This window comes from Beta vulgaris, chromosome 2 (genome assembly GCF_026745355.1).
Source record: "Beta vulgaris subsp. vulgaris cultivar EL10 chromosome 2, EL10.2, whole genome shotgun sequence".
In the NCBI taxonomy this organism is placed as follows: Eukaryota; Viridiplantae; Streptophyta; class Magnoliopsida; order Caryophyllales; family Amaranthaceae; genus Beta; species Beta vulgaris.
This window is the reverse complement of record NC_079203.1, coordinates 473,964-490,145: the sequence shown is the minus strand read 5'-3', so window position 1 is coordinate 490,145 and position 16,182 is coordinate 473,964. Positions and strand designations below refer to the sequence as shown.

The 16,182-nt window shown below is 31.8% G+C and overlaps 1 protein-coding gene across 1 annotated transcript; it reads left to right on the top strand.

Annotated features, from left to right (window-relative positions):
* Nucleotides 1–2,437: 2,437 nt before the first annotated feature.
* LOC104906045 (glutamate receptor 2.7) lies at nucleotides 2,438–11,916 on the top strand. The gene is made up of 5 exons (XM_057392397.1): nucleotides 2,438–2,789; nucleotides 7,029–8,377; nucleotides 8,944–9,260; nucleotides 10,124–10,529; nucleotides 10,752–11,916. The coding sequence occupies exons 1-5, from the start codon at nucleotides 2,501–2,503 to the stop codon at nucleotides 11,295–11,297; spliced, it is 2,907 nt and encodes a 968-aa protein (XP_057248380.1). The 5' UTR covers nucleotides 2,438–2,500; the 3' UTR covers nucleotides 11,298–11,916.
* Nucleotides 11,917–16,182: the final 4,266 nt, after the last annotated feature.

The following is a 16,182-nucleotide window of genomic DNA, read 5'->3' as shown; positions in this document are numbered from 1 at the left end:
CTACATAGAATCTTAATTTAATAGGATCTTTCGATCCTACTGTTGTGCGTGTACATGTTATGGTTTATGCACATATTATGTTTTGATGATGAAAATTAATATAATATATTTTAGTATGAAAGTATGTAACAGTTGAAACAGATGCATGAAGAAAGGAATTAATAAATGAAGACTTTGAAGAAAAGAAGAATCAAGATTGAAGTCAAGTTTATATGTTCCTTAGAATAGTTACTTTGTGTAAAAATGTAATAGGCTTGAATTAGGTGATATACTATGTGCTAAATATAGAAATATAAAATTAGTATAATTATTATTTTCTTAGAGTTAAGAAAATAAATAATTGTATTAATATTATATGTCTATATAAAAGGAAATTAGTTTATAAAATAAGATAAAATATTTTCATAAAAAATGTTTTAGAAAAAGAATTTTATAAAAAACGTGGTTTTAGAAAAATATTTTTACAAACGTGTTTTATGAAAATAATTTTATGAAAACGAGTTTTAGAAAAGAATTTTAGTAAACAACGTAATTTGGTTTTCAAAAAGGATTTGGAAAATATTTTTTGATAAAAACAGAATTTTAGTTGAAAAGAAAATCTAATAAGAAAAAAACTTATCTTTTTGAGATTAAAGATAAAGATAGAAAAAGATAAAGTTTGTTTTTCTAAAAAGGAGTTTTATCCCTTAAATTAAGGATTAAAAGATAAAGATATTTTTGAAGGATTTTCGTCCAAACCAAGTCTTATAAAAGGGATTTATAATTCACTTTTAGATCTCACGTTTTCAGAGAGAAAAATCGGAGTTATTAAGAGCTGAAAACTATTTCCTTCGCACAGAGTATAGCACTGTTTGAGTCAGATTCAAGTAACGAATATACGAGTGTAATTGTCCTCTAAATTGCTTGACTAAGAAGCACACAATTGAGGGTCGTTTTCTTTCTGTAATTTCACCATTATAGAGAGTGTCAACGCTTAGAGTTAAGTGTTGGGGGTCGCTACTAGAGTTAGTAGTGAGGGAAATCTTATTGTATCAAGAGGTTGATATTTTAGGATTTAAAGAAATAAAAGAGTTTTTGTTTCTTGTGGACGTAGATCTCAGAGGTGAGATTGAACCACGTTATATCTTGAGTTTGAGTATTGATTAATATAGTTTTAGTTTTAATTTTCGAAAAAACTCAAAACATAAATTTTCGAGTGTTTCACACAGTGTCTGGCACTGTGCGATAACAAAAGTTTTGCGAAAATCGATCAAATTTCGTCACTCAATTCAAACCCCCCCCCCCCTCTTGAGTGTCACCTTGGGTTCCAACACCTACCCAACTACCAATATTCACATAGTACGATCTTAACATGATTTTAAGATCCAATTCTATCATAAAATATCAAAAAATAATTCCAAATATTATCATTCTCCTTTAGCTTTTGGTCGCATGTTGCTTCAATCCTAGAGTATTTTAGCTACTATCACCATTTGTGAATGAAAAACATCATTTTTAATGTGTATAAATTCTAACATGAGTCTTTTGACTACATTATAGCATGATTGTCACTAATTTACCCTATATTGTAGGATCTTACGATCCTACGATTCGAGTTTACCGATTCGATCCTACCAACCCTTACGATCCAAAGTAGGATCCTGATGATCCTAATAACATTTACTCGTCACTCTCATTCCTCAGTGGGGCGGTACTCAAGAGAATCCATAAGAGAGAGAAGCGGAAGGGAGTGACCAAGATAGAGATAGAGATAAAGGAGGAAAGGAGGAGACTGAAGAGAGAGATGCAGAAGTGTGAAACATTAGTGTTTGGAGCTCTTTTTCTGTTTTTTCTGAAAGAAAATTAAACATCAGGGGTAGCACATGCTACCCTATGTTACAATGTGGATCCACCCCATAAATGAACATCTTTGACTGTTAATATCTTTAAGTTATCTTTTCATCATAAATATATGCGAATATGTATTAGAAAGCTATACATTAAAACGAATCTAATAAGATCCTAACGACTATATATTTTCATAGATACCCGTCACTAACATGGTCAAAATATTTCTTAAATTAAACTAGCTAGCATATTACAGTAAGCCAGATAAAACTAACGTAGAAAGCCAGGGTAAATTATTATGCAAGACGACGTGACTTTTTCTAGACTATAGTAGAAATTGTTGCAACTAAATAAAAACAGAGGTAGTAGATTATATCCTATATATATACCTGCATTTTTTACTATATGTCCATTGTCCCATACGGTTTAATACGACTTGTAACCAAAAGAATCCGTCAATGAACGAGTATTATACATGACAAACGTATATTCAATAATCAATAATGGTAAGGTTTGACAGTTTCTTTGTACTTGGTAGGCAGCAGTAACGACTAACGACTACTATAAATACAACCACCGATTATTATGTGACAAACAATATCTTAAAATCAACTTCTTTTTTTTGAGGAAATCTATAAATAAAGTTTTGAGAAAACAGATTAAAGATAACACAATGAATAAGTTAAGTAAAAATTTACCAATATTATTAAGAGCTTTTTCTTATATACTCTTTTTATGCTTAAACAACTCCTTCAAATCATTAACATTAGTTGCTGCGCAAGCAGTTCCAGTGAAAGTAGGAGTTGTGCTAGACATGGAAAGCATAGAAGGGAAGATAGGATTGAGCTCCATAAACATGGCGATTGCGGATTTCGATGCTGCTCATCCTCAATCCAAGACTAGGATTGTTCTTCATGTTAGAAACTGCAAACATCATGACACTGTTATGGCTGCTGCTGCTGGTAAGTACGTAATGATGTTATTGTTGTTGATTAGTTATCTTTCCCTTCTTAATTAGCGAGCTCATGATTTAGACTTTATAAAAAACTCAATTAGCAAGTGAGTATTATATTCGAAACTAATACATACACACTGATGAATGGTGACTAAAATTGGTAATAGTATACTACCGCTAGAAATGCAATGAATGCTGAAGAATTTGTTCAAGTTAAGAAAAGCACACAAATAGTGGAAAAAATTATAAGACAGCAGAGTTTAGTACGTGTCTTTTGAATTTAAACTCTCATCATTAGTAATAAATTCCTTAATGTCAATAATAATCACGACCGCGCAACTCTCGTGTGTATCTACTTGTCCGTAAATATTTATAGACGTCAATGATGAAAGATGAAAGACTATAGATCAACCATGGGAATATATGTAACAATTTTGAATTCAAGATCAAGATTCTCCCTATTTCAGAGTTCATTTTGTAAACCAATGCCGCAATATGTATGAATGGGAATAACGATAAGTTATTTTAAGATATCATATTTTAAGTAGTTCGCGTGAATGTGACATAATTCCAAGATAGAACGAGATAGGTGATAGAGTATAAAATTATTTTTGGGACTCCAATCATCAGTTGGTCCTTTAATATGGTATCAGAGCCAGCGTGACATAATAGTCACGAGTTCAAATCTCATCAATCCATCATTTTTAAGTATAAAACTATTTAAGGAGCGTGTTAGAATATAAAACTATTCCTGAAACTCCAACCATGCATCAACTTAAGCTTTTGGTTGAGTAGGACACAAGATAATAGATATAATCCTAATTCATCCATTAATTAATATGCATGCAATTCCTTTCCACAAGAGTATTCCATTCCTTTCCCTTTTTAGATACATGCAAAATCATAATCAGAGGTAGTATAAGCCACACAAATCTTAGACACCAAGTTAAGTGAGGAGCTGGATAGCCATTAACGACACGTCTAAGCGGCAGTTATTGTTATTGTTATCACTATCAGTTTTCACATTGCGTTTTGATGGATGTATGGTTATAAATTAAATTATGAATAAAAGATAATACGGAGATCAGAATTGTATTGACAATAGGAAAAGTCTCGACGAACTAATCTAAGCCACACAAATCTCGAAATGCCACATCATATTGGTCCGAATAAGATAATACTTTGAGCAAAGAAACCAATTATTCAAAAGTCTACGTCCTCCGATCGCGCTAAAAAGATCCAAAAAAGATCCAAGTACGTAGCTAGCTACCGTAGAAATTTGGGTGATTTGAAATAGAATTATCGTAAGCTACAAAATATACTCTCGAGACAAAAAGTGGAGAATTGTATGATTTGAAATAGAAACTAGTTATTAAGCCCGGGCTATGCCCCGGCTAAGAAAATTTTCATTTATTAATATTGTATTTTGATATGATAGCACTAAATACAACTTGGTCTAGTAGTTAAAACTTTAGTACATGAACTTGAGGTCACGGGATCAAAACCTATACTATGCAATTTCTAATTTTTTTATTGTACATGGATTACATGAACTAAAACTCCCTAGGAGAGCGCCACGTGGCACCGTTCGTCCGTTCCTGATTCACGCACGCCTTTTAATATATTAGTATAGATACTCTAAGCTACAAAATATACTCTCGAGACAAAAAGTGAAGAATTGTATTAGATCTTTAAAGTATATTAGATATAATCTTTATTTAAAAATTATATTATCCTCGACTTATTAAAATAAGTTTTAGTAAGAATAATTTAAGTCAACAAAGATAAGTTAAGTTCAGTAAAAATAAGTTCGGTAAAGATAAGTTAAGTTCAGTAAAAATAAGTTCAATAAAAATTATTTCAGCAAAAATAAGTTTGAATACTCTAAGTTTCAGTATAAATCAGTTAGTAAAACAAAAATAAATTCACCAAAAATTAAGTTCAGTTCAGCAAAACTAAATTCAGTAAAATTAAGTTCACCAAAAATAAGTTAAGTTTAGAAAATTATGATGTTTAATATAAATAAATTAAGCAAAGATAAGTTAAATTCAACAAAATAAGTTAAGTTAAAAATTGAGTTAATCTTGCGTGAACATGGTCCATAGTAACCTTATTGTGGACCAAAACCACTTATTTAACATAGAGATCCTTTTTTTTATATTAACATTTTAAAATCTTAAGTTATAATATACAGTTAATATCTATCATAGTGATGGTTTATTTTAATATAGTCACTCTTCCTCACATTAATTTATCATGATGTTTCTGTCGGAACACAAGGTGACACTCAAGAAGGGGGGGGGGGTTTGAATTGAGTGGTGCAATCTAATCGATTTTCGCAAAAACTCTCTTATGGCTCAGTGCCAGGCTCTGAGCCAAACACTCGAAAAACGTTTATTTGAGTTTTTGCGAATAATAAACTAAAACAATATTAAATCAACACTCAATATTTAACGTGGTTCAATCTCACCTCTGAGATCTACGTCCACAAGAAACAAAAACTCTTTTATTTCTTTCAATCCTAAAACATCAAACTCTTGATACAATAGGACTTCCCTCACTACTAACCCTAGTAGTGACCCCCAACACTTAACTCTAAGTGTTTACTCTCTCTATAATGGTAAAATTACAGAAAGAAGACGATCATCAATTATGTGCTTCTTAGTCAAGCAATTTCGAGGACAATTACAATCGAATGAAAGATACTTAATCAGACTCGCTCAGCGCTATATTTAGTGTCGTAGGAAATAGTTTTCAGCTTTTAATAAACTCGATTTTTCTCTCTGAAAACGTAAGATCTAAAAGTGAATTATGAATCCCTTTTATAGGATATAGTTAGGACGACTAGGTCTCAAAAGATCTCTTTTGATTCCTTAAATTAAGGGATTTCATTCTCTTTTAGAAAAACAAATCTTTATCTTTTTCCATCTTTATCTTTAACCTTAAAAAGATAAGTTTTCCATAATAGATTTTCTTTTCAACTCAAATTTTGTTTTCTTTTATCAAAAAGATATTTTCCAAAATAAAATCTGATTTTATATTTTCTCAAAACACGTTTTATTCAAATTCAGTTTTAAAACCTTTTTCAAAACACGTTTTAGTAAAACACGTTTTTTTTTCGAAAATTTCTTTTTCACGTTTTTTTCGAAAATTTCTTTTTCTAAAATTCTATAAAACTCGTTTTTCAAAATTACTTTATAAAACATGGTTTTATTAAATACTTTTTCTAAAACTCGTTTTTTATAAAATCCTTTCCTAAAACATTTTTTATGAAAATCTTTTCCTTTATTTTGAAAACTAATTTCCTTTTATATAGACATATAACATTAACATAATTATTTATTTCCTTAACTCTAAGAAAATAATAATTATACTAATATTATATAATCTATATTTCGACACATAGCATATCACCAAGTTTGAGCATATTACATTTGAATACAAAGTAACTATTCTAAGAAACTATAAACTTGGACTTCATTCTTGATTCTTCTTTTCTTCAAAGTCTTCGTTTATTAATTTCTTTCTTCATGCATCTGTTGCAACTGTTACATACTTTCATACTATAACATATTATATTAATTTTCATCATCAAAACATTACACGTACATGCACAACAGTTTCACTTTGTGATATAATAAACCTTTTTTGACATAGTCATCAAACTTCACAATTTATACTTACTCATCTTTTATATCTATTTTTTTTTTTTAATATAGTAACCTTTTTTTTCATAAATCACATGAATTAACATTAGGTTCACACTAATGTAGTGTGGACCAAGTCCATATAAGTTTTTTACAAGAAAAAATTAGTTAAGTTAAACAAAAATAAACCAAAGATAACACGACAATTTAAGATACGTATCTTTTGTTGTCCGTCAAAGATAGATTTTGCTTTTGTCTCTATAGTGAGCAACATTTAATTGAAGGAAAATGATATACATAGCCCTAAGGACTATGTATAAGGTGTTTAAAAAATGGAAATAAAATATTGAATCAAGTATTTATTACCTCAATTGATGTGAAAATGTGTCTTGAATTCTTAAACGGTTTTCATCTAAAGAAATGTATTTAATGCTTATATGTAGCCCTTAGTTGAATGTTTTACTAAAGTACTGAGTTAGATACGAGTATTTTGTTCTTTTTGGCAGTTAAAAACTACTATTACTAGTACTATTTACTAATTACTTGCATTGTAGTGCTCAAACATGATCTTTCTTAACATTAATGAGAATTTAATGCAGTTTTGGATTTGTTAAAGAATGAACAAGTAGTAGCAATCATTGGGCCAGATTCATCAGCGGCAACTCAATTTGTTATCAATCTGGGGGATAAAGCTCAAGTTCCCATCATTTCGTACTCCTCTACAAGCCCTTCCCTTTCTCCCTCACAAAACCCATATTTCATTCGAGCAACGCATAATGATTCTTCCCAAGTACAACCCATTAGTGCCCTTATTCAAGCTTTTGGGTGGAGAGAAATTGTTCCTGTTTATGTTGGTGATGAATTTGGAGGTGGGATCATACCTTATTTAGCCGATGTTCTACAAGAGATTGGAACTCGCATCCCTTATAGAAGTATCATTCCCCCATCTTCCACCAATGATCGAATAGAAGCAGAGCTATACAGGTTAAAATCTATGTCCACTCGTGTCTTTCTCGTTCACATGGAAGCATCTCTAGGATCTCGGTTGTTTCTAAAAGCGAAGCAACTAGGAATGATGAGCAAAGAATATGTATGGATTATCACGAATGCCATGGGAAATGTCTTGGAGTCTTTAGATCCTGTAGTAATCGAGTCGATGCAGGGAGTTTTGGGAGTGAAGAGTTATGTAGCTAGAACTCGAGAGTTGGAACATTTTACTTTCAAATGGATATTGAAATACCAAAGAGTAGACTCGGCACTTTCTAATGTTGGAATGAGCATCGATGGTCTTCGAGCTTATGATGCAACTATGGCTCTTGTTAGAGCTATCGAAGAAGTCGGTATAACTAAATTCACCTTTATTCAGGGAGCTGATAATACAACCAATAATCTATCAAATGATATTTCTGATTTTGGAGTCTCATATTTTGGTCCAAACTTACTACACGCAGTACTAAGATCAAGCTTCAAAGGACTTTGCGACAACTTTATTCTAGTTGATGGACAGTTACAATCTTCAATCTTTCAGCTTATAAATATATGGGGGAGTAGAGAAAAAGTAATTAGTTTATGGACACCATCTAGTGGACTTGTTAAAAATCTATCATCTTCGGCAAACAACAATGAATATGCTACTATGAAGACCGGCCTCGAGTCCATTGTATGGCCAGGAGGCCTAACAAATGCACCCAAAGGTTGGGTTGTTTCACCAGATGGAAGGCGTTTAAAGATTGGTGTTCCAATGAAGATTGGTTTCCATCAATTTGTGAAAGTAACTCAACATCCTATCACCAATACAACAGAAGTTTCAGGCTACTGCATCGATGTTTTCGATGCTGTAATGAAAAAACTACCATACTCTGTACCCTACGACTATATCCCTTATACGGAGCATGCTGGTGAACCAACTAATAGATATGATAATTTGGTTTCTCAAGTCTATCTCAAGGTAATATACCAATATTATTCATATTGTTCTTATAAGATTAGGAAGGTTAAATTGAGTCATTTTTTATTTAGTCTGGACCATTATTACTTGGCTTATTTCTTCTTAACACTCACATTACTATGAAATTTATTATTAGAGTTATGGTAAGTATACTATATTAGAGTCCTAGACTAATAATGAAACGAGTTAGTCTAGGACTCTAATATAATTTACTTACCATGACTCTAATATTTATCACGTATTTTGGCTTAGGATATCGTGACTCTGGACTGTTTCAATTTCTCTAGTAATAATTTTTTTTTTTTGATTGGGAAATTAAGTCAGTCCAAGGACTAACCCCTACCAAGGCTACTAGCCTTGTAGGAACTACCAGCACATTGGCTGGTAAAGCATGCAAAGCATGCTAAGGAAATACCCCAACATAATGCTGGGGGTAAGGATCGAACCCCTAACCTCAAGTATCAGAGGGGAGTGCTCTACCACATGAGCTAGCTCCTCATCCTTATTTCTCTAGTAATAATGATGTAACATAATATGCTACTTATATATGTTGTACATATTTGCAGAACTTCGATGCAGTGGTAGGAGATATAACAATTCGAGCCAATAGATCGTTTCATGTTGATTTTACATTGCCTTATACTAAATCCGGTGTGGTAATGGTTGTAGCTATGAAAAGCAATAAGAATATACGAGCTTGGCTCTTTCTCAAACCCTTGACGAGGGATTTGTGGATTGTAGCCTTCTGTTCCTTCCTTTTCTTTGCATTTGTAGTTTGGGTACTTGAGCATCGAATAAACGAAGATTTTCGAGGACCACCAGCACATCAAGCAGGGACAAGTTTGTATTACTCCTTTTCAACATTGGTTTTCTCACACAGTTAGTTTTCTTCCTCTACTTTTGAAATTTTCTAGTATTCAATTCTTGCCACAACATATTGCAAGGTTCACAACTAATTGTGGCAACTAGGAACCATACTTTTTATCTGCATTATAGTCGGGGTAGTTCTTGGCCTATGCCATCACAGCGACGGAATAGCACCCTCGAAATATAAGGGACCCAAAATATATTTATTTTTAATTGTTTGAAGATTAATTTGACAAAAGAAAATATTTGGATCAGTAGTAAAAGTATAAGTGAAGGAATAATGAGAACATAAAATTTCATCAAAGTTTTGTTGTTTAAACTTTTGAAAATAGTCGTCATTAATTAGCCAGCTGGAAATACGAATCTTATACTTCTATCTTTTTTGAACTACAAATGAAGTCCCAACTAAGGAAATTGTACAGGACCCCATTATCTTTGCCGATATTTGCCCCGCCCCTGATTATAGTGGTTAAGTTTTCATGAAGTGACATCATTTTCTCTCTGAATTGTTCAGGTTTTAGGCTCTGTTTGGTAGGGCGTAAAACGTTTTCCCGGAAAACTGTTTTCCTCTATTTTGAGTTTTACATTGTTTGGTTGGCAAAAGAGTGTAAAACCATTTTCCCTTGGGGTAAAATTACTCTCCTAAGGATGGAAAACCATTTTCCTTTCAAAATGAAGGGAAAACTATTTTCCTTCTTTCTCTTGTACACTCCTCTCACTACCTCCTTACTTTCCCTTTCATTTTCCTTTCATTTCATCATTTTTTTTACATCGAACCAAACAACGGAAAACTAAATTTGGAATTGTGTTTTCCATTGTAAATTGTTTTCCATGAAAATCATTTTACACTGAAAATATTTTACGCCCTACCAAACGGAGCCTTAATGTGTTTAGCAACCTAACGAGGTTTGTGGTGATTGTTTGGGTGTTCGTGGTGCTCATCCTAACACAAAGCTACACTGCGAACTTGGCATCTTTATTGACTGTAGAACAACTACATCCCTCCGTTAACAATATGAAGGAGCTAATAAATAGAGGAGAAAGTGTTGGATTTCAAGAAGCCTCCTTTGTCGAACAGTTTCTAATAAATATGAACTTCAATCCATTAAACTTAAAGTCTTACAATACAACAGAGCAGTTACATGAACTTTTAGAAAAGGGAACACAAAAAGGTGGCATTGCAGCAGCATTCGATGAACTTCCATATGTGAAGGTCTTTCTTGATGAATATCGCTCCAAGTATACCATGCTTCCGCCAATACATAAGACCAATGGCTTTGGATTTGTAAGCTCACGCAGTCCATTCTCTCTTTGATTTGATATTACAGTCTATATTTTTTTGATCCATATGAGCCACGAAGGTAATACAAAGAAGGGAAGGGGGTTTCGAACCTGTGACCTATCATTCACAGCACCTCAATCTTAACCACGGCCAAGATATCCTTGGTAATATTACAGTCTATATTATTGGCTATCATGTTAATTTTTTGATGCTCCTTATTCACAGGTTTTTCCCAAAGATTCTCCTCTTACATCAGATGTCTCTCGCGAAGTGCTAATCGTGACAGAAGGGCAAGAAATGATTGAGATTGAGAACAAATGGTTCAGGGGCACAGAATTAGTAGATTTAGGTGATTCATTATCTTCCAACAGTCTTGGTCTTGATAGTTTTTGGGGCTTATTTACACTCGCTGGAGCTGCAACATTGTTCGCTCTCATTGTATCGTTGGCAAGCTTTCTAAAAGAACATAGGAGTGTATGGTCAGATAATAGTACCTCTGTGAGAAATCGAGCTACGACACTGATGAAAATTTATGATCAAAGAAATCACAACTCCCATACTTTCAAGAAAAGCAACCTGCAAGATCAAAATTTTCCTAGCACAACATCAAATAGTCCATACGCGCAAAGTCCTTCAAGTTATTTGAATAGTTCCGAAAGAGGCTTCATTAATTATGAAGGGCAATCAACTCCATTGTCTGATATAATACACCCCGACATAGGAGGGTTGGAAAAGCTTGAGGGTGCTGCTAACGAACAAGTTTACATTTAGGATATACACGATACACAAGGTATGAAGCTTGTGAAGAATGACTTTTCAAAAAAAAAAGTACACTTGTGCAGAGAGATCATGTAGATTTCAACAAGAAATTTGTTAGGATTTGTATATATACAGATTAACATAATTCCATGCTTACCTCTCAACATGAAACAGGAGTTTAGTGATCGACGTTGATAGTTTAGATAAGTTAGGTTTAGTAAAGATATGTTAAATTCATCAAAAATAAGTAAGGTTAAGCAAATAAAAGTAGAGTTAATCAATACGGGCATCGCAAGCTTTTGAGGTAGATTATAGTGTTTTGACTCGGACAAATCACTAATAAAGGAAAAATAGGAGTGTTTGAGTAGCTTTTAGGCATGGAACATGTATTGTTTTAGTAGTATTTATTAAAAGCTTCAATTTGTAGTTTTTGCGGTATATTTTAGGCTTTAGTCGTATATAAATCCTATACTTCCTTCGTTTTGAAATAAGTGAAACACTTCTTTTTTTATGTGAGGACTACTTGAGAGAAGTATTTCATTTAAATCATAATAGAGGAAGCTAAGTATTAAAGTTTTGTTTTAGTTTTTGACTAGTTATTTGTAAACAACTACTTTGACAGCTTCTTTTACCGAACATCAATATTTTATATCGCTATTTGGATAGCTAATAACAGCTACTCTCATAGCTAAAGCTATCACCACAGCTATTATTGCCGAACATGCCCTACGTTAAATTCAGCAAAATAAGTTAGGATCATTAAATATTAATTAAGTGCATGTTCGCTTCAATTTAAGTGAATAATATATAGTATAAATCGGTTTTTATCGATAAAGCATGGTTTCAATTAGTTTTAGTCAATTTTAATTTTAGTAAAAACAATTTTAAACCAAAAACCAAACCTTTTTTTTATATATAAGTAAGTAATTTGATCGCACTTGAAACTCAATTATATCCTAAATCACCAAAGATAACTACATACCAACTAGATTGGATCATAGTAAACTAGTCGTATATGCACGCGATGCGTGCGTCGACATATATTTTTTTAATCTAAAATTATTTTGTTAGTGATTTAAATTATTGAGTTTTTTTTGTAGATGTTATTATCTTTTTGAACTAAATGTGACCGATTTTTACTTGTTAGAAAATTTTGGTCGAGATTTAATAATTCTTTGTCAGCGGCTTTAGTATAGTTCTTTAACGATTGTAAATGTTAATAAATCATGCACATTGTTTGAACTTTGTAAATACGAATTATTATGTTGTCATGATATTTCACTAACTTTTTTTAAATTGAAGTTTTTAATTAATTTCATGACTTGATTGTGTCAATCTAGTCAAGTTATTAACGGTGATTGCATATTCCATTTTTGACTTATTCCATATGGCAAGTTACATTGATTCTCATTTGTAAATTTAATATAAAAACATATTTTAATTTATTAGAGAGTATTCCAGTCGTTTCAAATGAGGACACCACACCTCCTCCCTTGGCTTATATAAGAGAGATCAATGGAGATAAGCAAGCTAAATCACATATTACAATGAGATAAACCAAGCATAAGCTCCCCCTGCTCATTTTTGTTGGTAGCACAGTACCAATTCTACTTCTCACTAGCTCTTTAATCCTCCTTACAGTATAGCTGCCATACATAATACACCATAGCTGCTAGTCCAGCATAAACAACGGCCCACACATACTTTCCTAAACAGGCACTATTCCAAATTCTCACCTCTCTTAAAAAAAAAAAACCAAACCTTTGTAGAGGTTTGTTCCCAAGTTCCTATAGTCAACTTTTTTTTCATTTAATAAATTAAAATAAAACTAAAAGACTCATATATAACCAACTTTTTCACCACCGTTTAGTAGTATTATTCAAAAGTCATTAGTTTTATATTGATAAAAACCAATTATATAGCCATATAGGAGAGATGCACTAGAGAATCAACAAAAAGGCGGTTCCAATTAGTAAAAATTACTTTTAAAAATTACTCCCTCTGTTTTTTTTATCATTCTCACTTTCCTATGCGCGTCTTCCAATGCACGTTTTAAAACTTAAATATCTTTCATTATATATTAGTAAAAATTATAACGATTGAATATTAATAAAGTACTAATTGAGACGAATCAAACAAGACCCCACATAACTATGTTTTTTCTTATAAATTGAGAATATTTGAGAAGATTCTCTCTATACATGAATAGTGTCAAGATTCCAAATGAGAAAGATAAAAAAAAAACAGAGGGAGTACTAATCATTAAAAGAATAAAAACTACAAAATTTAGTTCAATCTAATTCAATTACTAACTAAAATAGACTTAAATAAAACACTAACAAGGTTGATGATAACCATATCGATTGTTTTTTTATAGGGTACATTATAATCACCTCGAGGAAACTAATAGTTTAAATTAAAACTTAATTAAGTATCGTAAAAGTAATTATCAAAGGTAATCCTCATTTTGGCAATTTATATAAGGTAGTCAAGAAAATAATCTATTATGACAAATGGCTCTGCATTATTGTTTATACTATAGTGTGACATCTATACTAATATATTAAAAGGCATGCGTAAATAAGGAACGGTGCCACTGCCACATGGCGCTCTCCCTAGGGAGTTTTAGTTCATGTAATCCATGTACAATAAAAAAAATTAGAAACTGCATAGTATAAGTTTTGATCCCGTGACCTCAAGTTCATGTACTAAAGTTTGAACTACTAGACCAAGTTGTATAATTGTATTTAGTGATATCATATAAAAGTACAATATTAATAAATGAAATTTTTCTTACTCAGGGCATAACCCGGGCCTAATAACTAGTTAATAATGATATATAGCACAAAACCATGCAAAAAACAATAATACATTACCATGGAATTGATTTTTATGCGATTTTGTAATTGATTTTATATGATTTTCGTAATTTTATCATATAATATTGTGATTAAGTGAATACGATTAGTTAAACTTTTATTTTCCTTGACTTTTTCTTATAGACTTTCTTCCATCCGTTGACTTTTCTAGCTACTCCCTTCACCATGTACATATCAAAAGATACTATATCATCGTCGACCGTTATTCCGTTAATAATATGAACATCATCCACAATTTAGTTCCACGTCATTAATTAGCCACATCAGCAATTGTTAAGGGACTAAAATATTCCTCATTATACTTAAAAATCTAGTATCTAGCTACCTTGCTCTTGGAAAGTAGCTTTCAATTAATCCGTTAGTGTTACATGGTTTGTAGTTGTCTGTAGGAATTCCCTTCTAGTTAAGTTTGGTTCCATATGAATATTATGATAACTATGTTGGGATTTCATAAATTGTAAGTCACCTATGTTTACTTTATTATCAGAATGTTATGTTATAGTCTTTTAACGAGTAAAATAATAAATCAAAGAAACTAAAATGTAACGCAAGACCGTTATGTGACCAAGAAAATCAAGAATGTACAGTCATTTTTTTTTTCTTTTTGGGGGTGTAATCATTTTTTTTCAATAAGGCGAAATCTAGCCGAGTGGGTTATAACAAAGGAGAGTTTATTCATCATACACCCGAGTGTATCATACGTGCATGGTACACTCAAGATTATTTTTTTGAGAGGTGGTAATGCACTCAAGATTAATTCTTGCTCATTTGAAACTCTCCTTTTTTAGTACATTTTACTCATTTTGGATGATTGCAAATAAGTAATACGCAAACAAAATAGTTTTATGTGCACCATGCTCACGGTATACTTAGATGTATGATAATTTTTTTTGGAAGTGATTATCTCTAGTTTTCTAGTGTATAAGAATTCAAACTAAAAATTTGTGTGTGTGGCTAATAACGGGAGAGAGAAATTGAACACTAATGTTACTAAATACTAGCGCAGCTTCGTGGAGGAGAAATAACTTGCATCTTACGAAAATCGAGTCTAATATTCCCAGCCATGGTCTTTCTAAGAAAGTTACTCAAACTGACTTTTTTAAAAATTTGTTACAAGTTATGTTAATTGATAATAGAACCGAAACCCAACATAAAATTTAATTTGGTTTCAATTGTGCTAAATGAAGATGTATTACAAGAAAATTAGGGAACATATTATTATAATTTGAAGTGGAATTGTATGAAAATGTCAATAAACTACTAATTTTGGGGTACCATGTAAAATATAAAACCTTGTTATGGTACCAAATAGAAATTACAAAAACTAAATAGTACTATATAAAGCTATCTTTATTTTATTGATCCTATAATCGTTACATAATATATTAGTTTCGTATGTTAAAAGGACGGTGTACTAGAAAATATAAGAATGAAAAAGATAGTGTTGGAATAAGTGGAATACTACAAGAAATTAAAGGTATATATATTAGTGAGTTGTTGTGTGACTAATTAGTGTTCATTTTGCGGAAAAACAATAAATGAACAAAGACGATGCAACATAAACTTTTATGAGGAAAAGTTTCCGCGCTGAACAGAAAAGAAAAACCTCGATCTCAAGAAATTTAACTTAACACTTTTTTTTATAATTGGCCGACTTTTTTAAATCCTACTATAAATTCGGGCCAAGTTACTCGACAAATTAAACTCAAGTCCCCACCAACAGTTGCCTCTAACTCTAACTATCGTTCTACTCTAACGTCACTCGAAGTACATCCCCCTCTCTCTTTGCTTAACTGAGACCTTAAATATGATTTCACTCAAACCCCTTTAATACTAAACTCGAAGTATATAATAGAAGAATGATACTAATTGGAATAATAATAATTAATTATGGTAAAAGGAACAACGAAAGTATGGAACTGAGGTAGTATTGATTCAAGTTATTTTCTAGCATGATTGAAGAAAGTTTCTTATATTTTGACAAGTCAAATTAAATGAGGTAAGATTTCGAACTCTAT